Genomic DNA, 24,739 nt, shown 5'->3' with positions numbered 1-24,739 from the left:
ATAAGCACTTAAGCACATTCATACACGAGCTGCTGATGGCCAACACTGACGGCAAGTCACTGACTAACCTGAGCTAACAACAGCCAACTCTATACTCTCATTTTTCAACTCCCAAATCACTCAACAGGCCCTGCCTTTTAAAGCCACACACTTTCAAAGTCACAGATACTACAGTGTAATACCTAACGAAAATAAGACCTGCACCTCACATGCATATTTCGTATTGGAAGTGCGCAACATACATTGTTATGCAGTTACTTGAATAGTTGATGAACTGAACAGTGGAATCATTGATGAAATATTCAATAGCCCCAGCCCTAATAGGAAGTGTTCATAAGAGTGTGGGGAGGGTCATAAAACTTTAGTACATATCAAAATACTGGTACGTTCCAGAAACCCCCCCACGATTAATGGGGGCCTACTGTATTTTGACTGCAGATCAGTCAATATGTGGCAAAGATGTCACGGCATGGCCCGTAGATCACGGGCTTAGTAAGCGCCCAATCAGACTGCCCTGAGGTCAAGCGTATAGATTATTGTCATTATTTCATTGTGTTGTTATCCATCAGTTGCCACGGAAGCGGCGGCCCAATTATGCATCCAGACATCCGGTAATGCTTCGATATCATCTAACATGATGAGAGCCATAATGGAGGAGAGCCATGCATTGTTTGCCAATTAATTTCTCATTCCCGAGCTCTCATCCCGGGACTTGAGAGGGCATTTAATGGGGGTCAGGCGGCAGGGGGGGAAGAGCATGCAGCAGCCGCGCAAGCATGACAAATCGTAGCAATTCCTAGATACCGTACCATCTTGTGATGAGAGCGCTGTAAAATGTACGATTTGCTTTCCATGCAGATTGAATGAGAATTAAAGTCAAAGCATCTATTGAGGGCTTGGTGTTTATGAAGGTGGAGGCCAAATATAATTTTGTACTAATTCTAAATATTAACATCTTTCCTCATATAGTGGCCAGCGCTGTTTATTTATTCAACTTCAAGTAGGACTCACCTTCTAATAGGGGCAAGGCGTTTATTGAAGTGGAGGCCTTTATTAAGACCAACAGACTTTAATACTAATATCTTTACAAAAACACAGCATAATATGTTCTCATATAGTGCCCAGGGGTCAACTTTAGGGAGGGACAAAGTTTGTGTTAAGGGCAAGGTGTTAATTAAGGTGGGGGCCTGTACTATATTTGTACAAACAGAGACTATATGTCCCCATATTGTTGCTGGGCGGTGTTTATTTACTCAACCTCATGGAAGGCTAGGTGTCTAAAAGGTAAGGTGTTTATTGATGTTAAAGCCTTGATTTATCCAAACACATTTGAACAAAACAATATTATAGTATGTCCTGGAGTGGCCCGGGGCAATTTATTCACTCAACTGCGAGTGGGACCATCAGGGGTGCGGTGCTATTCAGGGCAAGGCATTTAATAGGATGCCTTTGTTGGTGTGAACATGTTTTTTTATTCAATTCTCCTATGCCCTCATACAAAGGCCAGCGGGGATTATATTAGATAATATATACGACCCTCGTGAGGATAAGCGGCTCGGGTAATGGACGGATGGATGTATTAGGGGCATGGATCAATTGAATGTGATGCCTTTATTCATAGGAACAGATTTTGATATAACAAAAATATAGTTTTTGATACTATTTTATACATATAGTATTAGTATTACGTGTTTTCATATAGTGTGTAAGGGGGCGTTTATCAACCCAACTGCAGTGAGTACCAGGCTTCTATTAAGGGCAAGGCATTAATGTGATATGCAAATGAGCGAGTAGCCTACATCGCTAAGCCAACATCAAGAGGCCTCCATTGGCTTAAGCTAGCTCTTTATTGATGTTTCACGGTCAAGGGAAAAAAAAAAAAACATAGGCACGTGTGTGGGCATGGGGGTATTGTTGAGGGTCTGCAATGACGGAACCCACCGGACAACATCAGAGCACTTGAGTCGCGCGCGGATTATCTCCCAAACACACTCTTGCCAAGCCTCGCATTTATCGCTTAGACGCTCTTAATCAGTTTAGCAGGTCCCGAGCCAAAGCATGGAGTGTTTCGGGCACGCTTTCCCCTCCATGAGCCTGCGGGGCGCGGCGTCTGGCGTGAGGCCGCTGCCAGATGGCAACATGTGGCAAACGTACAAAAAAGGCCAGACAGTGAATGAATCTCTGACACGGACTGTGTGCAAACATCTTGGACTCACACACTGGGTCGCATATTGCCGTAACAGCTTTGGGATTCATTCAGAAATACACAAAGAGATCCCAAAATGGACCGCCATCTTAACCCCCCCCTGCCCCCCAAAAAAAACCTCAAATGTACGTGCAGTCAAATGTCCATTACACTGGTCAACAACAAATTTTAATCCAAGATACTTTATGTGTCCCTAAATGTATTTGTGACACTGATTTAAAAAAATGTCTTTACTTTTTTTTTCGAGCACATCAGGTTTTTGAGACATTTTCATATTTTTGTTTTTTAAGTTCGACCGATTAAAGCTTGTGCAATACGGATTTTACCATGAGTTGTAATTTATAGCTATGACGGTTCAGAAAAAAAAATCCACATAGCCTTTAATTCATAAATATTACTAAATATATTACTCCATAACATATTATATTATTGTTATCATATTATAATTGTCATTATTACTGTTATGAAAACCTGATGTGCTAGAGAAAAAAAACGAGGGCTGATTTGCAATCAGGGCAACAAATGAGTCTAGAAAAGTTTACATGTATCTCGGATTAAAACATTTTGGCAAAAATGTGTTGACCAGTGTTATTAATAATAGCCACAACAAGGTAGGCCAGCATCAGATTCTGGCAGATTGGTTACCGTGAGCAAAAATAGTATTTTCAGTGTGTCGCGGTATAACAGTTACAGCTCTTAAATGTATCATTTTGAAATGTTTGGATAAATATGAACTTTTTCTCCCACCTTGCACTCGGGGTGGGCAATGGATGCATCATCACATTTCTATTTTCAGACCTTTTAATCCTTACAAAGTAAGTGACATAGCACACGCTCGCATGGGCATGAAAACAAGTCTATATTTCTTACTGAATCTCAACTCAACTCAACTGTATTTATAAAGCATTTCAAGACGACCGCCGCTGTATTCAAAGTGGTGTACATGGAGCAAAAATAAGTCATACAACAAAAACAATAAAACAAATACCACCCTAGGTATATGCGCAAGAACAAGACAAGGCAATCCACAAAATTAAGAAAGTTGCAGAAATGCGCTGTTATATAATGAAGTGGTGTCTTTTTTCTCCTCACATGAATCCCAGCAGATTAAAAAGCATACATTTATAGGGCGCTAAATAACTGGCTGCTGTAAAAATATTACACTGAACCAATAAAAGTCAGTAAAAGCTATAACACGTGAAAGACGAGGACAGAGGGAAACAATAAAATAACAAAATAAATAAAAGGTTTTTGTTACTGCACTTTAACGACTCCGCTAAAGTAACTTCATAATGCATTTTTCTTGCCCCTGCGTAACACAATACATTTCCATGATGCACAGTGGACCTCGGAACTAAATTCAGAGTCAAATGTTCCCGCGGTCCAAACACACAGCAGTTAGTTACAGGATAATTCCCACAGCAAAAATGTGCTATGATGGATTAATTGCCATATCTAAAGGTTAGGAGAGAGAATTTTTGCTTGAATATTACCAGTCCAGTAAACGGAGAGAGGGTTAGGTTTCACTTTCAGGTTAACTTAGGGGTGAGAGTTTGGTTCAGATTTGGAGTTGGTATTGGCTATGAGTTGGATTGCGGTTTTGGGTTAAGATACGGTTACGGTTCAATTGGGGGTTTGGGTTTGGATTTCTTTTAGGGTTGAATAACGTTTGGATAACCCTTGCAAGGTGCATCAGAAAATGAACACCTCCCTCTAATAGATATAAATACAAAAAAAAGAGTGTCGCTTATTAAGATTTTAAAGCAACCCCCCCCACCCCCCCTCGCAAAAAAACAATGTTTCCCTGCAAGAAAATGTGACGTTTACATGCATGGTCGGTACGATGATCAAACAGCTGCTTTATTACTCTGGATGGTGTTTTTCATGTACTTTCCCATTTTTTTTGTTACCCCCGCATTTCAATTTGTGCTCCATCTGTCCACTAGCACCGACGTTTTACTACCGCTATTCATGCCGCTTGTCTGGAGGGCCGCCGATTTTGCACAGCAACTCGTATCCAATAAAAGGAGAAACACACAAGCTCCCTCTTATTAAGCACAACAAATTATATTATGGCTGGCTGTGTGTCGGCCAAAGCAAACGCCCGGTTAGCGCGGTCACGGAATATATGAATTGATTAGCACAGCAGGACGTTGTGCATCAGGGGGAGGAAAAAATATTTTGGATGGAGCTTGAAAGCAGCAGGTAGCGGCTTCACAGTGAAATGATAGAGGAGTGGAGAATATTTTAAAAAAGGCCTACTGTTCTGTTTACGAGCAACTCCATTCAAGATGGTGTTTTTGTGCATGGATACGCCATGGTGCCAATGACATCATTGGAATACTAACAATGGAATCCATGCAGGGTTTTCAAAACGTGACAGCGGTTTCTGGGCATGTGGTCTCTGTGCACAAAAACAACAATTACAATTACAAACAACGCGAGATCATCTTAATTTCTGAGGTTTGTCAGTTAGCCTACAGCAGGGGTGGCCAAGCACTCAAAGGCAAAGAGCCGCTTGTTGACTGAGTTACCGCAAAGATCCACAGCATACACATACACTTGGTACCTAGATTGTCGAATGTCATCCGTTCCATCACCACGTTCAAACGAGCCATCCACGCACACCGTATTGCCCGCTTTGTGTAAAACATCATTTTTTCCTCACAATCCTACCGTAGGCCGAAATGACATTTTCATCAGCCGGACCTGCTGTAACAATATCAAGAGCCCATTGTTTGGTTTTTATCACGGGATTGATATCACAGTATGATTTTTATTACGATATTGTGTGAAAGCTCACACACTCTAAAAACAGTTGGGTTAAAAATAACACAATTTGGGGTCAAAAATGTACCGATGGACCGATCAATTTTGGTGGAGCAAAAGTAAGTCATTCAACAAACGATCACGTGGGTTATACATTCGCAATACAGGCACCTTGGCCGCATAACACAAACCCGGAAGTGAGGTGATGAATTGCCACACTGGCGAGTAAAATTAGGTTTTAAGAAGAACGGCTCTTTGTTTAGCAGCCAAACAAGACCAGGACGATAGCAAGGAACCTTTACCGCACCATTCCGTGCTCCCCACCCCTCACCACATACACAGCAATGGGGTTGACGGCGCACTGGGTCACTGACGGACACCCGTTTTGCTGACGATTGACGAATGACGGAAGTGGGTCCGTCAGAGACAGTCCGTCAGTCCGTCATTGACGGACTATTAGTCCAGCACTGGCGGATGCCGTGGACAGACCAACGGACCTCTAACGGACAAACTGACTGACTTAACCGACTAACTGTGTCATGAAGGGCGCCTGGTGTAAGAACTGTGCCAAACAAATTATGCGAGTGACCACTAATAGGACAAGCCAAAAGTTGTAAAACAAAAGTTTTTTGTTGTTATCTTTACGGCGGTATTGTTCACGCCCAGATGCTGAACCTGAATCGTAATACGTAATACAAAACGGCAGCACCGACCGAAGCATTCAAACAGTTTTGCAAATGAAGTCAAGTGTGGAGACTCACTGTTTGTCTGGCCCACAGTATGATAGAATATGAAAAGTCGACTTACCGAGTCGGTTGTCCAGCACGCCGAAGTCTAGGGAGTACTTGACCACGTGGTAATTGTTCCAAACGTAAAGCAGATTGTCTCTGGGATTATAATCCACGGCAGCGATGTACTGATACGAGTTGGGAAATGGGATGTCAAGGAAGCCGTCTTTGCTCAGCTCCGTGTTGTAGATGTAGTCGATCTTGTTCCCCGTGGCCTCGTTGTCGTCATCCTCGTACACTGATTTGACGACGTAGAGGACGCCGCAGATCATGAAGGCGTTGGATGCCGAGCGCTTGTCGTACGCCGTGTCCCACGTGCCCTCTACGCGCAACGTGTACGGGTTGAGCTGGCTTATGACCATGCGGCCGTTGTTCTGCTCGGTGGCATAGATCACCCACAAACCGTTCTCGTCCACCGCCAGGTCAATGTCGGATTTCCCACCCCAGCGGTACGGCGAGGTGTCGTGGTAGTTGGCGTTGGCGATGATGGCCTCGCCGCTCTTGATGCGAGTCCGCAGGTCGAACTTGACTATGTTGCGCGTGCGTTCCTTGTTGAAGAACAGTGCGCCGTCATACACCACGAAGCCCGTGCCGTCCACGCGATGCGGGAGCTTATAGGTCGTCGTCGGCCTGCCGGCGACAAAGTCCTCTTTGGAGGAGTATTCGGTCAACGTGTCTGTGCGGTAGGGCGTCCACGGCATGTAATAGATCTTATCAGAGGCTTGAAGGGGGTCCTTGCACCATGCTCCGGACTGGTGGTCCGATTCAAAGAGGTGTTCGCTCTGGTATACCCTGCGCAGAAGCCCTGGGCACAGGAATACTGAGGAGCCAAAATAGGGGAAAAACAAGTACAGAGTTACATTGGCAGGTAACGGTAGCGGAATCATCCATTCACCCAACCATCCATCCATATTTTATAGTGGAGGTTCTCTAACGTTTTGGCTCTAGGGGGTAATTTTCTACCGTAAGCACCGATGGACGTGTGGGTTATGGGTTGCAATCTTGGCTTCTGCGTTTCTCAAACAAGGAAGCCTCAACTTCATTTGTATGAATTGTAATTGAGCACTAGAGGCAACCAACAGACATGTTGTGGGCTGGAGAAAATTTGGAGTTCATCTTTGAAAGACCCCTGGAAAAACCTGAATAGTGATTCCTTTTACTAAAGCTAATTAAGATCCGAGCGTTAGTTTGTCTGTCGTCATGATCTTTATACCTTAACAGTTTGGTGGTTTTCCCATACGCCAAAGCGCATTTACTCAAATAAAATTTGGTATGCGTGTTTTTGTCTAAAAAAACACATGCTCAGTAAGACACAGGAATTCTGCTATTTTCAAGCAGGATTTTTTTTTAATCTCCTGGGGCAGAGGAACGGCTAGCTAGACTGATATGTTGGAGAGGTTGAGGAAATGATTGATTTTCATCACTTTACTCAAAGGTTCTCATTTTTACAATGAAAGGATGATAAACAGCACAAGCCTGCTTGATATAAAAAGTCATTTTAACTGAATTTGTCCGAAGAACATTTATTCAACATTCAAGTGACCACAGCGCAATGGAAAAATCTTTAAAATAAAGCATAAGTAAATGTAAGATCACCCCCCAACCCCTTCCGCCACCATTCCCCCCCCCTCCCATCAGCTCACAATGCCACCTAAGGCTCAATTTTGCCATATTCAGGAGTCTAACTCAGATTTTGTCCAAGCCACAATGCACTGTTTGCCCTAGCTTCATTAAATTTGACACATTTGAGGCTGCTTTGTAAAGACAGAGGCGAGGGCCCTTTAAGAAAACGCACACGGCAAGACAAATCTGGAACGATAGCATGCAATGATGCCATTCATGGGAATCTTGTTTACCCGCTATGCACTTCTTTCAAGCCGTTTCTGCTGATAAGGTATGAATATGGCCACTATGATCTGTCTCCTCTATTGATTAGCGAGTCCCTGAAGGTTATAGCCATCATCATGTTAGGGCTGTAATCAAAAAATGCTGACATCTTATTGGACAAGCTATTGATCACCCTTATATAGCTGTAGCTTTTTAATAGTATGCAGCTGATAAGGCTGAGCTTGGATAAGCAGAAGTGGGATTCGCCCCATGAATGGCATTTTTTTTAATGCACATCACTGGCACACAATGAAAGCCCATATGTAATAAAGTCAAAATAAATACAGAAAATAAAATGCGGGTGAAACCCGGCACCATCAAATCACAAAATGCACCCGCAAGTGAAAAGAGATGAAAAAAGACAGTTGTTGGCATTTAGTTACCTTTTTGCTCCACTTCTACATGTCGGCATGAAAGGGAAAAGAAAGAGAAAAAGATAGGAATAAAGATTAATGAAGTGATCGTCAAGAGTCATCCCAAAAAAGCACATTGTGATAGCGGAAGAAATGGCCAAAAAAATTGAAGTCATTCCACGGCATCTGCGCACGGCATTTTAAAAGCCACACGTTGTGTTTGAAACAAATGAAAAGGGGACGAATAGGGCTTTAAATAAAGGGGGGGGGGGGGGGGGGGTGAGATTTTGGTTTTGTGGTTAGGGTTTAAAAAAGGAGGTAATTCATTAAAAGAAGTGTAACTACTGTATATCGTAGAATTTTGATCCAGAAGTGGATGTCCTTGGAAATTCTCATGTCTCAAACACCTGTTGTGATTTTTGCCATTCAGCTCCTTCTTACACAACAGTAAATTGTGTAAATAGAAATTAAACATTGAACAGTTGAACAAGTTATGAAGAGATCAAATTAAATTTACACGCAAGTTCATCCTGAAATTTCCCCCAAAAGCTCAATAGCGCTTTTTTTTCCTGAGAAGTGTTCACACATGATACAGCATATGGTTTCATTCAACATTTTGAGTGTCGAAAAGTATTCAAAAATTATAATCAAATCGTGAGATAATGCATCTGGTTCATGTAACACTTGCATACTTACTGTATGTGCCATCTACTTTCATCTTGAGATACGACAACGGGCCTGAGAGCTTTGACCCTGTTGCGTTCGCAGTACAGATTTCTGGGTGAATAATTAACGCTTGCCAATTTCACACCCGTGACGGCGGCGGCGTCAGAGCAGCATCATTAGCAGCTAATAGAGATTCATGGTGGGAACGGCGGCCATATTTCTTTTCTCCGAAGCGAGGAGTGGCGAACGCCTTAACGCCGTCCCATCAGCTTTTTAATTAATGACGCAGATTACGAGGCTTTGAATAGCATGTGCCTTAGGATGAGGACGATGCCATCCTCGCTGGATTCTCATCTCCATCTCAGCGGCCTTCTAATTCTTTCAGCCCTTCGCTTTCTTGCTGCATTTCCCTAGCATGTTCTCAATGGCTTTACTCTGCTGCTATCTTATAACCTTGACAATGCAGGATGCCGCTCTGACGATTTGGCGCTCACCCAGCCCCGGAGCCCACGCTGGGCCCGGCGACGGCGGCAAGCAGAACCAAGGGCAGTCCAAATTAAAAAAGCATTTGTGCGCGGCGTAATGGCAACCGGAGCAAAAAAAAAAAATGTAACTTCATTCCAAATGCATCCATGAGGCTTCAGTGGATGAATGCAAATTCTCCCGTTGTCTTCCAAAGATGAAAAAAAGGTTAGAAATGCTGTAAAGAGAACGAGTTGCAAATTCTCTTCAAATGTTTTGTGATCATAGTTTGAGGTACATTTCAAGTATTAATATAGGCAAGTATAAAAACTATGGAGGGGAGTCATTTAATGGCAAATTATGGTACTCTAAGGCTGTACACGAATTGATGATGAGAGACAATTCCTCCTAGGTTAGCTTAGTGCTAGCTAGCTGGTACAATGGATGGATTTCAAACTCTACCTCAAGCAAAAAAAAAACTTCGGACCAGAGAGACAAATCGTCCTAGGTTAGCTTAGCGCTAGCTAGCTGGTACAATGGATGGATTTCAAACTCTACCTAAAGCAAAATAACTTCCTGAGTTCTGCCGTACGTTAGCTAGTGTATGGAGAGGGATTGTGGAGGTTAAAGTAAGTTATTTTAAACTAAAAAGGAAAACCTTTCGGTATTTGGGCAGGTTGGCCACATACAGTCTTGGTATACTCTGACATGTTTTTTTTTTTAATGTGAATATTGGCTTAGTAAAGTGCTTTGGACAACATATGGTGCAGATAAAGCACTATTTTTGTGCACTGCATTGACCATTATGATCAAATTGTAATTAAAATTTGGGGGGATTATGATGTGTTTTTCAACATAAGTACAATTAGTAACAGATTCGAGTTGTTTTGGATTTGCTGCCTAAATCAATCAATCAATCAATCACATTTTATTTATATAGCACTTTTCATACATAAAAATGCAACTCAAAGTGCTTTAAAACATTCAAAGCAAAACATAGAATTATCTTCAATCAAAAGAAAAGATAAATTATTTAAAAGTTGTTGAAAGCCAAACTAAAAAGGTGTGTCTTGAGCTTCCTCTTAAAAATATCAACAGTCTCTGCAGACCTGACATCCTCTGGCAGGCTATTCCAAAGGTGAGGACCAAAATGGCTGAATGCAGCCTCGCCATGCATTTTGGTCCTCACCCTTGGAATAAATAAAAGGCCGGCGCCAGAGGACCTCAGGATCCGCGAGGGCTGGTATGATAAAAGCAAATCAGATAAATAAGATGGCCCAAGACCATTAACACATTTATAAACTAATAAAAGTACTTTAAAATCGATCCTGAAACACACAGGGAGCCAATGCAGCAATTTCAAAACTGGCGTAATGTGCTCCCGCCCTCTGGTTCTCGTCAGCACCCGAGCGGCTGAATTCTGCAGTAGTTGCAGTGGTGAAATGCTCTTTTTCGGGAGGCCAGAGAGCAGGGCATTACAGTAATCTAAACGACAGGAAATAAAGGCATGCATCAGCACTTCCGTGTTAGCCTGAGAGAGAAACGGGCGGACTCTGGCGATATTCTTAAGGTGATAAAAACCAATCTTGGTTACATTTTTAATATGAGGAATAAAACTGAGCTCAGAGTCAAAAATGACGCCAAGGTTCTTCACACAGTGTGAGAGATTAAAAATGTGTAGTTTTGGTAAAAGCTTCTCTCTCTGACCTTCGGGACCGATAACTAAGACCTCAGTCTTGTCCTCATTGAGCTGTAGGAAATTATCTGCCATCCATGACTTGATATCTAAAATGCAATTTAAAAGGGTATCAATGGGTCCTGTGTCATCAGGAGACACGGCAATATACAGCTGCGTGTCATCAGCATAGCTGTGAAAGCTGATGCCGTGTCCCCTGATGACATCCCCGAGGGGAAGCATATAAAGATTAAAAAGTAAGGGGCCTAAAATCGAACCTTGAGGAACCCCACATTTAATTTCATGAGTTTTAGAGGAACAAGTATCCATACTTACAAAGAAATATCGGTCTGTGAGATAGGAATAAAACCAGTCAAAAACAGTACCAGAGATGCCCACTAGATTTTTAAGTCTATTTAATAAAATTTGGTGATCTACTGTATCAAAAGCAGCGCTTAGATCCAGTAGCACCAAGACTGTGAGTTTTCTCACGTCTGCAGTGCACCTAATATCATTTAAGATCCTTAAAAGAGCAGTCTCCGTACTGTGGTTCATCCTAAAACCAGATTGATATTTCTCCAAAATATTATTTGTATTTAAAAAATGATTCAACTGGATGAAAACCAGTTTTTCTAAAATCTTACTTAAAAACGGTAAGTTGGATACGGGTCTGTAGTTGTTAAAAACGCTCGGGTCAGAACCGCTCTTCTTCAGAAGGGGCTTCACCACCGCCGTTTTAAAGGCAGCTGGGAAGACGCCTGTCTGAAGAGAGCAATTGACTATATTTAAAATTTGTTCTTCAAAAAATCCATAAAATGTCTTAAAAAGAAATGTGGGAATTGGATCCAAAAGGCAGGTTGTTGGGTTTACCTGGGAGAAAACTCGAACAAGTGTCCTTGCATCAACCAGGGCAAAACTTTCCAGTGTTTCCTCATGTAAATATGATTGTCCGGGTTTATTAAAACTTGTGTTTTGACGGGCTAAAAGACTGGATCTTATGTCATCGATTTTACTTCTGAAGTGGTCTGCAAATGGTAAATAAATAGCGAATGTTCATTTTGGGTGTGATTCCGAGCTCTACTGTACTCATAAAACCAAAAAAAAAGCAACAAAAATTGAAGCAGGGAAAAGATGATTCTTCACACTGAATGAACAAGCATGTTTCCAATGTGTTTGTCTTCCGAACACAAGAAAGGGGGTTACAAATAAGTGAGGAAAAAGCCCACCTGTGTCCCCCTCTGTGTCACACAGGACTGCGCATTTGGCAGAGGTGTGACTGCCGAATCACGGGCTGAGCAAATACCGCCGCATTAGAACCCCGACTGCATTGCAAGCGACAGCCATGTGCGGGGAAATCAATTTTGTGTTTTCACTTGCCAGCACAGAAGGGCAGCGATTGCTAGCAGGTGCCGCCTGGCCCGTGCCAACCCACTCCGCGCTCGTTATTGCACTGGAGAGAACCACGAGCTGCTAGGTGGTTTATTATTATTATTATTATTATTATTATTATTATTATTATTATTAGCTAAATGGATAACAAACTCCTTAGATGGAAATAAGGTACTAACGTAGTTGTGTGATTTTGAGTCGGACTCCAGACTCACGTTTGTCTGACTGGGGTGGGATTGAAGCAAGTGTGCGGAGGGAGAGTGGGGGGCTATATTCTCCTCATTAGCGATAAACAGCAGGGGGGCTGGCGGAGCTTGTGCTTTTTGAGTGACAAGCAGCTAAAGTTTTCCTTTTGTTACCTTTTCTTGTGAGCTGCCTACCTTGCCTGCTTTTGAAATTGCAAACTAAACCCGATAGAGTCGCTTACATCAGCCTCAACTGGAGGACTCATCAAAACCAGGAAAGAAGCGAGGGTGATGCACAAAGGGACAAAGAACAATTCTTTGCTTTAAAATGCATTTTAAGGGGACCCACGAACAAAAACAGAACAAATTTCCACTATGCAGTGGTACATAACTTCACTTCCTAGTTTGACAGGAAGCACAAATTAACTATTTTTCAGCGGCTTCCTTTCTATTTTCACTTCACACTGTATTTTGACTTTGTTTTTTGCCATAATTTGCTCAATTTCAGTCGCTTCTTTGTCTTTTCATGGACAATAGGTCTGCAGTTTAAAATTCTTTGCTTCCCATCCTTGGCTGGCATTGAAGCCTTCAGGGTAGTGTAGAAGTAAGACGATGTGAACTACACACGCACTTGAGGCTTCAGGCTACTCCTCCGCTAATATGGTGCCTTAGAAGGCACAGTGGGGAGCCAGCTTTGGACATAACAAAAAGAGCACAAAAATATGGGGCACAAATCAGCTGAGATTTACCATACGCCAGTTCCACCTGATGAACTACAATTCTGACTAAAGGCAGACTTGCAACTGTTTATTGTATTTGCAACATCCAGCAACATGGCCGAACGCGACTGAACTGGACAACTGCAGACTAATAACCGTCGGCCACTTACACCTGCACCCCTGCCGCTTGACCGAAAACCACACATCACAAATCAATGCAATGGAAAAAGGAAACATATCGGTGTAGGGCTGTTGGATTTTGCCAAATAAGAAAATCCCGATTATTTTCTCTCAAACCTGATTTTACGATTACGATTTCTTTGTAAAATAAAAATGTATGAAAAATGAAATATTTTGAATGTCTTTTATTTAAACTTAATTTTTCTTTCTTTGAACTCAAAATGCCAGTCAATTTAACACTCAGAACACTCCATTGGGATTAATAGCATTTTACTTACACAATAGATTTCAGATCTGTTCTTAATTAAACCAATAATGAAAGAAGAAAGTGCATATACCATCTGAAACGAAATCATCAACATGAGAGAAGGTAGTCAATTCTGTAAACCAAACAGTCTGTCAGCAAGTCATTTTGCAAAATTCGGTTACGGTTCAAAACCGCTTAATCCAGCGGCCCTATATCGGTGCAATAGACGTGTTGTTAGCAAGTAGCTGTTACGCTTATGTTCTACAGATACATTTGCGTATTGTGATTTCACTCATTGGTGAATCTGTGGAGTCTACTGTACTCCTCAAAATGAGGAAAGAAGAAGCAAAAATGACCAACTTCCAAGCGGAGCAAGAGAGTACAAGCATTTAAAGGCGCTCGCTAATATGAACAAGACCGCTAAGAAATCCACAGTGGAGCCAGGTTGCGAACGTCTGACATTTTCCTTGCGTGGCGTGTTAGCAGATTTGAAGGCCCACTGAGGAGATGTAAGAACTTCATTACGGTTGAGCGAGAACACTGAGGAGGTCACCCGCAGAAGTGTTGACCTCTTCCAGGGCTTGGCCTTCGGGAGGAGTAGCTCCGGCAAAAGTTAAGCTTTTTAATAAGGCTCGAGGAGAATAGACGGGCGAAGTCAATATGAGAGGGGCGGACAGATGCCATCCGCCGGATATGTTTATGAGTCTTCGTAAAGGGTGGTCACATCACTTCAGCCCGACAGGAGTCCTACTAATCTGGAAAGTGCACTGGGGAGGCAGTACACAACCGGCACAGGTTCAAATAAAAAGCCCATAGCTCCATTGGTAAATCAAAACGCAGCAGATCCTTTTTCCTCCTCGTTCAGAACGGTAGCTGAGGCGAAAACATAAAAAACGGCACTTGCGGCGGTAATTGTTGCGTTCCAAACGTTGTACATCCAATCCTGTATTAATACAATCGATAATTGAACTTGCGCCCATCTGACCTTGAGCAACCTTTGCATGTGGACCACACTTGGAAGATCAGTAAAGGTACTTGGCTTGCCCATCCATGTCTCTTCAGCTGTGCTAAGCTAAAGCACATGTTTTAGGCTTAAAGCATGTGATCAATTAAGGTCGTGCCAAATGGAATTTCTTGGAAATAGTCTGCGCCAAGTTAACTTTTCTTCAGGTCATGTGACAATCGAAATTAAGAACGGTTAAAAAACAGTGAGGGTTCCTTTGTCTCAGCGGGGCAGGGATGTTGAGGTGGACTTTCTTGAACTGACTGGTAACAAAATTGATTTTGCTGCATTATGTAGTTCCAAGTATTATGTTCCAAGCTGTCCCCTTTGTCTTTTTGTGCGTGTACATTTTTGACCAAAGAGGTTTCCAGAGGGTGTGAAAATCTGTCAAAAGGTGATGATTATGCAAATTCCCCGAAATCAGTAAGGAACGAAGCAAAAGTGAAATAGAAGAGGACAAAAACGTGTCATATCCGTTGGTAAACATTTCCGGTTGCACTGTGATAACGTACGCGATAGCACACTCATTAATACTTCTCGTTGTGAAGAGGAAATGAGAGAATACATACTGTATGGCACACATTCATATTGGACTTCCAGATATTTATAAGTTCCTGGGCAGGGGTCTGGAAATACGTCTGGTCCGGCCACCACGGCGCACTGTGTCCGGTTATTACATCTGAAACACACAACAAGGTCACACATAAGCAAAAGTGATAAGGTCAAATTATTCCGACGATTTGCTATGAAAAGGATTTTATCCAGCAATGCGTTCGTTTCATGAGATCTTGCATCGAATTGGCAGACGTATCGTATGATAATCATGTCACCGCCCACGCCTGAAGAAAAACAAATGTAAGCTGCTCTCATCAATCCATATTCAGGGATTCTCAAAGTTTGGATAGTCCAAGCAAATGTTTTTCCTAATTGGAGTCGCAACGGAGGCATTGGAATCAAAATGGAAAACGTCAGTCATTTGTTGAATTGTCTTTTGCAAGATCACAATAACTCACCGCCTTCCCCCGACCAGGAACGAGATTGTTTCTGTTTATATCAATGCTCCGAGATGGGCCTCCTTCAAATCTATACTTTGCAGCCCATGATTATCTCGCAACATACAGAACGGTATTTATTTCCCCTCCAAGTGATGGCCGCATGCGAAGGTCAAGGTAGGGGGTCTGACACAATGATTCATACCGCGCAATTAAAGGATTCTCAACACCTTAATTAACATTGATTGGCTGCCCGCTAATCAATCGAAACGATGAGAGATGTGTAAAAGGAAAGGGGGAGGGGGGAGTCCATCTAATTTCAAGCCAGTAATGAGATATGGTCAGTCAAGTGTCTTGCTTTTATGGGTCCGTGAACCGAAGCTAGAAAACCCCATCGTCCATCCCCGGAGGTGTTCTTTGCCGGGCAGTAAATGCGCGTCAAGTAAACGCGGGCTCAAGCTCATTTTGAGTGAGAGACAATTACAGTTAGCGGTCGACTCACAGCCCATTCGGGCTGAAGTGGACTCCGGTTAGACCTTTGACAAACACGCAGAAGCGAATGAAAGCCGAGGGCCGTAGAGCTCAGCAGATCATGGCGGGATGTCATGTACGCATTTTCTCCTTGTTGTTAAGCTGGGACCAAATGCAATCACTGTTTGTAATAAATTCCTCTTGAGGGATTAAACAACATCATGTGTATCCGATGGGATGATTGTGCACTTTAATCCAGAAGCCTTCATCTTGACCTACATGCACAATCCCCTTTATCGCCACCGCTGCAGCGCTTTCGCCAGCAAACACTGTGAGCTACGGGCATAAAGGTTTGCTTTTTCTTTGGCTTTAGGTAGCTTCCCTCCCCCCAAAACGTATTCAAAGAGAAGTCATGTATGAGATGACGGCAAACTTTTAAAGGGGAAAGAAATCCAAGCATATATTTTTTAAGAATATATTCCCAGCAGGCCCACTAGTTGAAACACAACATTCTGATTAATATTGCGTTTGTGGAATATGAGTTAAGCAGCAAAATCCACTCCTTTTTAACCATCTCAGGGGGCGGCCATTTTGTCACTTCTGTCGACCGAAAATGACATCACAACTGCTCACAACGACCAATCACGGCTCAGATTCAGAAAACAGGTCAGCCGTGACTGGTCGTTACCTGAGCCATGAACAACTGTGATGTCATTTTCAGTCCACAGAAGTGACAAAATGGCCGCCCCCTGAGATGGCTAAAAAGGGGTGGATTAGCTCTTATTCCAGAAACGCAAGATTTATCAGAATGCTTTGTTTCAACTAGTGGGCTTGCGTAGAACATATTCTCGAAAAAAAATATGTTTGGGTTGACTTCCACTTTAAGTAACTCACCTTCGCCTTTAGCCACAAAGGGTTAACTGCACATTTTGATTGACCTTTTTTGAAAGAAACCATTTGTGGTGCATGACAAGACATCAGTTCATCATGCTCAAAGACTTCAATTTAGCCAGCATCAAAGGGTTTCCTAGTGCAGATTTTTCTTTTTGTTGGACCTTTGTCGACATATTCAAAAAGAAGGGCCGCTGCCACGTATGACGAGACGACAGCAAATCCTCAATGAGCTCCCTTCAGCCAGCATCAAAGGCACACAGGGTCTTTTTAAGGACATTTATTCCCAAATGACGACCACCGCCATGCACGCTGAGATGTCCGACATCGTGTGTCACCGCACATTTGGTTTGGCAAAACCACGGTCATGCATGACGAGACTCCAGGGTGCCATGCGTGATCTCAGCGTACCTCAAAGACTTCAGTTTAGCCAGCATCAAAAGATGAACTTCACATTTTCATTTTGCTTTTACTTTTTTCTTAAGGTAATTTGGCATCAGCATAATGTGACACCTGAAAGACAGCTTCTTTTTTTTTTTTTTTTTAAAGACACTACAATATTTCCAAAAGAAACCTTTTAGGCAGCGTCAACGCAGTAACATTTTGTTACTTTTTTTGCAACGTCAGATAGCGCCGGATTACATGGCCATCTTGAAGATCCCCCCCCCCCAGGGTTTGGCCACAGTCCATCTCTTTACATATGCACACCCGACTATCTTCCCCAACCCTTCCTATTCTGTCGTCGGGCAGATTAGAGGGAGGCCGCCAGCTGACAAGGGGCGATGCAGCACCGAGGAGCAGAGCTGCATGTAAGCACAAACTGTAATCGCTGTAATCGCCCAGTGCAGCTCTACACCAGTGATTCTCAAATGGCTCGTACCAGACCCATCATGAGTGGGTCGTGGATTCATTATGAGTGGGACAAGTGCAAAAAAAAAATTACCCGGATGCTATAGACGTATGTTGAACACTTCCGTGTTTGGAGTCTACAAGGCGGGAAAATTGGCCTCAAAAACAAGGAAAGAGTAATGAAATGAGTAATGTATTACTTAATTTAAACATAATTAATATGTTCAATATATAAGTAAGAAATTTTACTTTTTAAGATTTGTTAAAACAAGTAAACATAGTGAGTTTCAAAAAAACTAAACAAAGTCTTAAAATTATTCATACTATCGGTGCCTACACCTAGCAAGTGAAATAAATGCTCTTCCACAAAAACTTGCTAACGCTTGACAAACAATAAGCAGATTTTGCCTTGATATTTTTGGGGGGGTAGAATTTTGTTGACGTCTTTATTGTCAATTTGAAAACATTTAATCACAAACATTTTTAAATTACCCTCTGAAGTTGCGTCTTCCAACATACATGCAACCCTGTTAGTAAAAACGTTTTAGCCATCTAGAGGAAGAGAAAAAAAAAAGCGTGCTCCGTGACTCAGTAGACATGACATCATGGAGTTGCTGTGACCATAGGCCCACCTAAATAAAAAAACTGCTCCGCTCTTCCATTTTGCAAAATCTTTTTTGTATTTGCAGCCCTAATGGAGTGTGGACCTCAAAGCAACATAACCCTATTACTCATCACATACTACTATCAAGGCTCTTATTATTATATGGCTAAGATTGTTTTTGGACTGTTACCATAGCAACTATCACAGCTAGCAAGTACTCTTGAGCAAAATGTTTTAACAATAGCATACATTTGCAAACCAAATCATGTAATTATAGCAATACTACATTTAAAATTAGTATTCAAATAAAATGTTCCTTTCTGTATTGAACCGCAAAAGGATTTAGTCAACAATACTACTGAAAAGCCCCGCTATCTGGAACAGGATTGTGCCAAGCGCACAAAATACATGATGTGATTAAATATCTCATGAAAAGTGTACCATTGATGGTTGAGCAAATTATATAACGGTTAACTGCTTTTCTTTCAAATGAAACTCATCTCAAGTCACCGTTCTGGTATCTGTTAACGAGTACCTCTCACGTCATTGCAGGTGTCCCTAAAGTTTGGGCCAAGCTATATTTGCAGCAGTCAAACGCTTTAGTGTTTTCGGAAGCTTTCCGAGCGGCGTGCTGTCAGGGTGCGGGTGGTCCTCGTGTGTTTGTTTGGCGAGACGGGCCCTCCGTCAAAACGAGTAAACGAAAAGCAGCCCTGCCTCCTGTCCTTTTTTCCGCTTTGTGTTTGCCTGGTGTCTCCGCTGCAATGTGGACAAGGCTTGTGAGGAATTGTATTTATTTGAAAGGGAGGGCGGGCGGGAGCGGAGGAGAAAAGTGACGGACGGGTCAATATCCTCGTCCCTCTGTAGGGAGCCATTACGCTTTTAGTGATGGTCTTCGCCACCCACGGTCTACTTCATTCATTATCTTTCCCAGCTGCAAGCCGCCGCATCCATCTTCTCTCATTCCACTTGTCTCCCGGCGCGCCAGACACACGCACTCGCACACACACACACACACACACAACTTTGCGTTACAAGTAGAACTCTTACGCTACTCTTTGACAGCAAGGCCTTAAAAGGTACGCGTCAATTAAAGGATTTACATCGGGGCCAGTTTTTATACTGCAGACAATGAAAAAATATCAGATGGAAAATATTGGATGGAAAAAAATACAGTGTGAGTAGAGTATAAACCGCGCAGTCAGCCATTTTGGTCCGAAGCGACCATTTTTAGAATCGGCCAATTCCAGTGTGCTTCAAAAGCCGACTTGTCCTATGAATTTGCTTTATTTTGTTTGTTTGGTTCGTTTTTGACTCTCGACAAGTCTAATCCTTCTCAGCCATTCGTGCAGCTTAGAGGCTTTCATAAGATGTTTGCATCCTGCTCTCTAATTTTGTGTGTCAAGAGATAAGCTTGCAGAATTGGAACACGGGCCTCTGGAGGGACTTTGAAATGGGTACAAGTTAATATGATATAATATCCATCCATAAAATATAAAATAACATAACCAAAAATTTTGTGTGACCGCTTGGTGTATATATTTACATTGGATTGTTTGGTATCAGCAGTAAAAGTTTCCTCAAGTATTTATTTTTATTTGAAAGATGCGTGTTTCTTTCTCAAATGTATAGTAGAAGTTAAGTGTATTAGTATAGTTACATGAATGAAAACTATAAAAATATTAGCTAGAAATACAGAAAAAAAATAGAAAAACTACAAAATGATTAGAACGCAATTCAAATATTACACAAAACATATTTAAAGAAATATTAGATTAAAAATATGCAAATATTAGAATAGAACGGATTTGGACAAAATTACTAACCACACTAAAAAGATTGACAAAAATATAAAAATTGCAAAAAAAATCGCGTCTTCCATTCTTCCTCTCGTGCGAGCATAAATAAATGGCAGCGTGCTCGGCTGTCACAGCAACATAATGACAATTTTCCAGCATGCAAAAAAATAAAAATAAAAGAACAGCCCACTGCTTTGAATGTGCATGGGATTCACCTCATTTGAATACTTCCACGGGTATGCGACTTTCCCGTTATGTGCATGTAAATCCAAACTCTGGGGAGCACCTGCACAGGAAGGAGGCAGCGGAATGCGCAATAACTTCCCCAATCGATTTGTTTGGCGGGTGAGGCTTATTCGCTGGGGCCTGCCCATCTAATGATTTACGATTTCCGCGATGAATTTTTCTATTCTTGCCAACAAACCACGCCGCTCCCTATCTGCCTGCTGACGCTTGATTTATCTTCCAAAGCTAAGAAGGGCCCCTTGGGACTCCCCGGCCCGTAGGCCCATTTTAATCTCATTCCGGGGGGAGGAGGACGTGGGGCGGGGAGGGAGGTGGGGGGGGGGGGTATCGGGGGCAGCCATATTTTTCAACAACCGCAGTGATATGAATATTAACGTGACACATATTGAAAGAGAAATGATAATTCGACATGCAAGGTGTGAGGTGAACTACTACGTTTGACTGTTTCTGTACTTGACGGCAACACATCCAGACGCAGAATTGAAATTGAAAGTCAGCGGGACATGCACGCAATTTCATATGTCAATGTTGACGTGAGTTTTTGAGGGGTGTGGCCTCTGAGTGACCTCAGTCGGGCTATCCGGTTCGCTCAGTGTGAGTATCTTTTCCTTTTCCTTGAATACAAACCCAGCTTTGAGGTCAGCAGACTCGGGTCTATTAGTGGAGCACAGGTTCCAAAGCAAACATGGTGAAGTGGCATTTAGATGTTATGCTGCACGCAAATGGAATAAGTTAGCAACGGAACACTCTAAAAACAGTTGGGTTAAAAATAACACAATTTGGGGTCAAAAATGAACCAATACACTACTTGGGTCAATTTGACCCAACTTTCTGGGTTGTTTCTGCAGAAGACAACCCTCAAAATGCTTTGAACAAAACAACCCCAAAAATGTGACTGTTTATGTTATTTTTAATCCAACTGTTTTTAGAGTGAAATTGTCCAGGTTCAAAATTATGCTCTCTTTCCCAATCCTTTGATTTGAAGGTATTTTAGTCATTTTAAAAATAAATTTAACCATACGGTCTTTTAGTAATTTCAGAAAGCTACTTTTTATTTCTTTCCTTTGCTTTTAAATATCTTTAATTCTTCAATTAGGTTGTCAATGTGTGTTCTTTCAGTAATTTGAATAATTTACTTTTGTTGTCTTTGCTTTGCAAATGTTTTGTTCACAACTTTGTTAATTTTAGATGTGTTTTGGCTGTGTGAAGCACATTGAGTTGCCCTGTGTATGAAATGTCCTATAAAAACAAACTTGCCTTGCCTTACATTCTGCGTGTTTATTTAATGTTTTGTATTTGAAATCATATAAGATTTAAGAAGAATATAACATTCAAGATGATTAAAATGCTCATACTACAAATACATCACATAAAAAAGTGGTTGTTTGAGCCACTGGGGAGCACGCAGCGTGATCACAATGGTAGCAGCACCTCAAGTTGCTGCAGGGTTAGCACTGCTAAGATTAGCGAGGCCGGAATGCCACCAAGATTGGGGCTAACATCCGTTTGTGGCAGATGGAAGTGGACTGCATTCACTGTACTGTATTACAATCCACACACAAATCAATAAACACAGTGTATCACAAAGTCACACACACACACACACACACACACACACGCGCGCGCACTCACACACAAGTCCAATCTCCGTTTCACATTCACTCCCCTGCCTTTAAGCACCAATCCTTCATCTCCAGCCACGGTCACCATGGAAACTCCCCGTGTCCATCTTAGGGGTCGGCGCTCAAAGCGCCGCCGTCTTCGCCCCAAAACGCGTCACGAAGCGCACAGAGCTTAGCTTGCAGAAGGGTGTTAAGCCACTAATTACTGCACACGTACAAAAGGGATGAAGGTGGCTACAATAAAAATCCGCTCTATCTCCACCAGCCACGAGCGGCGGATGCGCCTCCCTTTCTCTTTTTTTTTCACCTCCTCCTCCTCCTCCTCCTAATAAATACAACACAGTCACAATCAAATATTATTCCGTTGTTCCAATCGATGGGACGCCAACCATCTCAATAATGAAAGGCCAGTAAGAGGTGGTGATAACCTCCATGTTCGATGAAGGAAGGAGGGTACAGGATTGTATATATATATATATATATATATATATATATATATATATATATACACATATATGTATATATACAGTATATATATACCCTATATACCCAAAACATCAGCATACAGGACACGCATACAGAGATGCGAGTAAGTCACTTATGTGCAAGTCTCAAGTTACTGTGCAAAAAAAAAAAAAAAAAAGTCAAGTTGCCACCAAATTTCAAGCAAGTTTTAATATTTGCGCACATTTTAGGTTGTCATTTATGAAGTTCAGTCAAGTTGATGTGCATTAGTTTACAAAGGCCCTGCCACATCAAATATAGCTTACACACTGAGGCTCACGCGGACAAGCTAGCAATTCAAAGTGGAGTCTATGTATGCATTTCTATGCTTAAAACATGATCACTTACTTAATGGTAACGTTTGAAGACAACAGTCTCCATAATGTGTAACATGTCACTTTATTGTCTTGTCACTTAAATGCCCAATTGAAGTTTAGTTTATATTTGATCAGATATTGGTAATCTAAACTGTCAAGCTAACCTAGCAAGCTTAGCTTCACGGTTCACACTGCTATCTTAACTGTGTCTGACAGATTAAGGTACAAAGTAAATGTTGTAGATGTTATGTCTGTTATCCTTGAGTTGCAAAGCTTCAATGTTGCTATTGTCTTATTGCCGGGTTCACAAAAAAGAAAATCCTTGAATCAAAATGTATTTGTCTTTTGGAGCATCCACCGTGACACTTTCTTAACGAGGCAGCCTTGTCTCAAAGCGTAGCCTACTGGTGGCTGGGTTAGAGCGTGTGCGACAGTCAAGAATAACTTTTCTGTCAAAAACAAAAGTCACACTTTGTTTAAAAAATTATTTCCATTGTAAACATCTTGACTTTTAAGTCATTTGGCTCAAAGACTCGCTCACCTTGCTCAAGTTTTTCAATGAGTTGAAACTTTAATTTAATGGACACCATCCACTTCTTTTTCTCAGCAATCACTTTCTCAGGACCCATTGTTAGAAAAAATACATTTGGCAAAATACCTGTGCAAAAAAATTAGCTTGAGCAACAGCTCTTAATTTGAAAAGGTTAAGTAAGTTGGGGTCACTTGTAACTGAAAGTATCTCTGTATTATAACTTTTGGTGTTCAAAGACACGTTTCTAAGAAATAATCAAATGATGGCCAAGTTTTGAGTCTGAGGCAGAGCAAATTCCATCAAGTTTTCAAGGTGACAAGCTGATTGTGACAGCGACAGCGGCGGCGGCCTCAGCAGGCAATAAGAGTGGGAAGCGCTGGTTTCAGATGAACCATCTTTGATCTGGGCTTCAAGCCTCTCTCTGGTCCACACAATCCCCGCCCGGCACTGCCACTCACTCCCCCGTATCCTTCATCATCAAAAAACATCTGAAAGCTACGCTTCATTTTTTTCCAATTTATTTTGAGCTTCTGCTATTAGGTTGTATAAGCATCACATCCTGTAAGGTAGACGGACGGCCCAGTAACATCGTGTTCCGCATCGACGAGCGCGTCACGCCATTTTCAACTAACACCGTCCAACATGTTTTCCTCCAAAGAGGAAGCACGTCAGGAAAAGTTTGAGAGCTGCTGGCTTCATTGATTATTCATTTTCAAGGAAAAGTTTAACAATAATCCATGAAAGTAGAACCCCTACTTCCAGGCATGGGCTGCGTATTCCACAAGCAAACTATGATACATTTCTGAGGTATGACAAGGGAAATTACCAAGCTATAAAAACACAACTAGAGCTTTGCTCTAGTTCAAATACTGTAGATTAGCGATCGAAGAGTTTCATGTTTTACGGAAAGTTAGTGAATATCGCCGACATGCTCCACACAAATGTAAGTACAAAAATTGTAACGTTTTACAAATTAGCATCGCCCATTTGTCTTGTACAAGAGATTAAAAATCGGGAAGCAAATCGACGACATTTCTTGGACAAAACTTTGTCTTTAAAGAACCCCTGTAAAAGACCAAATATGCATGCATACTGTATATGCACATATATATATATATATATATATATATATATATACACATATATACATATCAATATATATACACATATATACATATCAATATATATACACATATATACAAATCGATATATATATATATATACATATATACATATCTCTATATATATCTATATATATATATGTATATATATCTATCTATATATATATATATAGATAGATATATATACATATCTATCTCTCTCTCTCTCTCTCTCTCTCTCTCTCTCTCTATATATATATATATATATATATATATATATATATAT

At 41.6% G+C, this 24,739-nt stretch overlaps 1 protein-coding gene across 23 annotated transcripts in view; it reads right to left on the bottom strand.

Moving 5' to 3' along the window:
* LOC147151059 (adhesion G protein-coupled receptor L3) overlaps positions 1–24,739 on the bottom strand; it is a 129,110-nt gene that overhangs the window by 51,435 nt on the left and 52,936 nt on the right. For 13 of the 23 annotated variants that reach the window (XM_086014274.1, XM_086014300.1, XM_086014285.1 and 10 more), the window contains exons 5-7: positions 15,099–15,208; positions 8,035–8,048; positions 5,783–6,593 (exon numbers count right to left, since the gene is read on the bottom strand). In XM_086014274.1, the coding sequence (XP_085870400.1) occupies positions 5,783–6,593; positions 8,035–8,048; positions 15,099–15,208 (935 nt within the window). Of the gene's footprint in view, positions 1–5,782; positions 6,594–8,033; positions 8,049–15,098; positions 15,209–24,739 lie in introns of all 23 variants that reach the window. The other 10 variants (XM_086014345.1, XM_086014360.1, XM_086014354.1 and 7 more) reach the window with 2 other exon arrangements.

The sequence above is a fragment of the Filicampus tigris genome, chromosome 2, assembly GCF_054856515.1.
Source record: "Filicampus tigris isolate MCC_2025a chromosome 2, RoL_Ftig_1.0, whole genome shotgun sequence".
NCBI lineage: Eukaryota > Metazoa > Chordata > Actinopteri > Syngnathiformes > Syngnathidae > Filicampus > Filicampus tigris.
The sequence above is the reverse complement of the archived record's forward strand: the minus strand, read 5'-3'. Positions and strand labels throughout refer to the sequence as shown.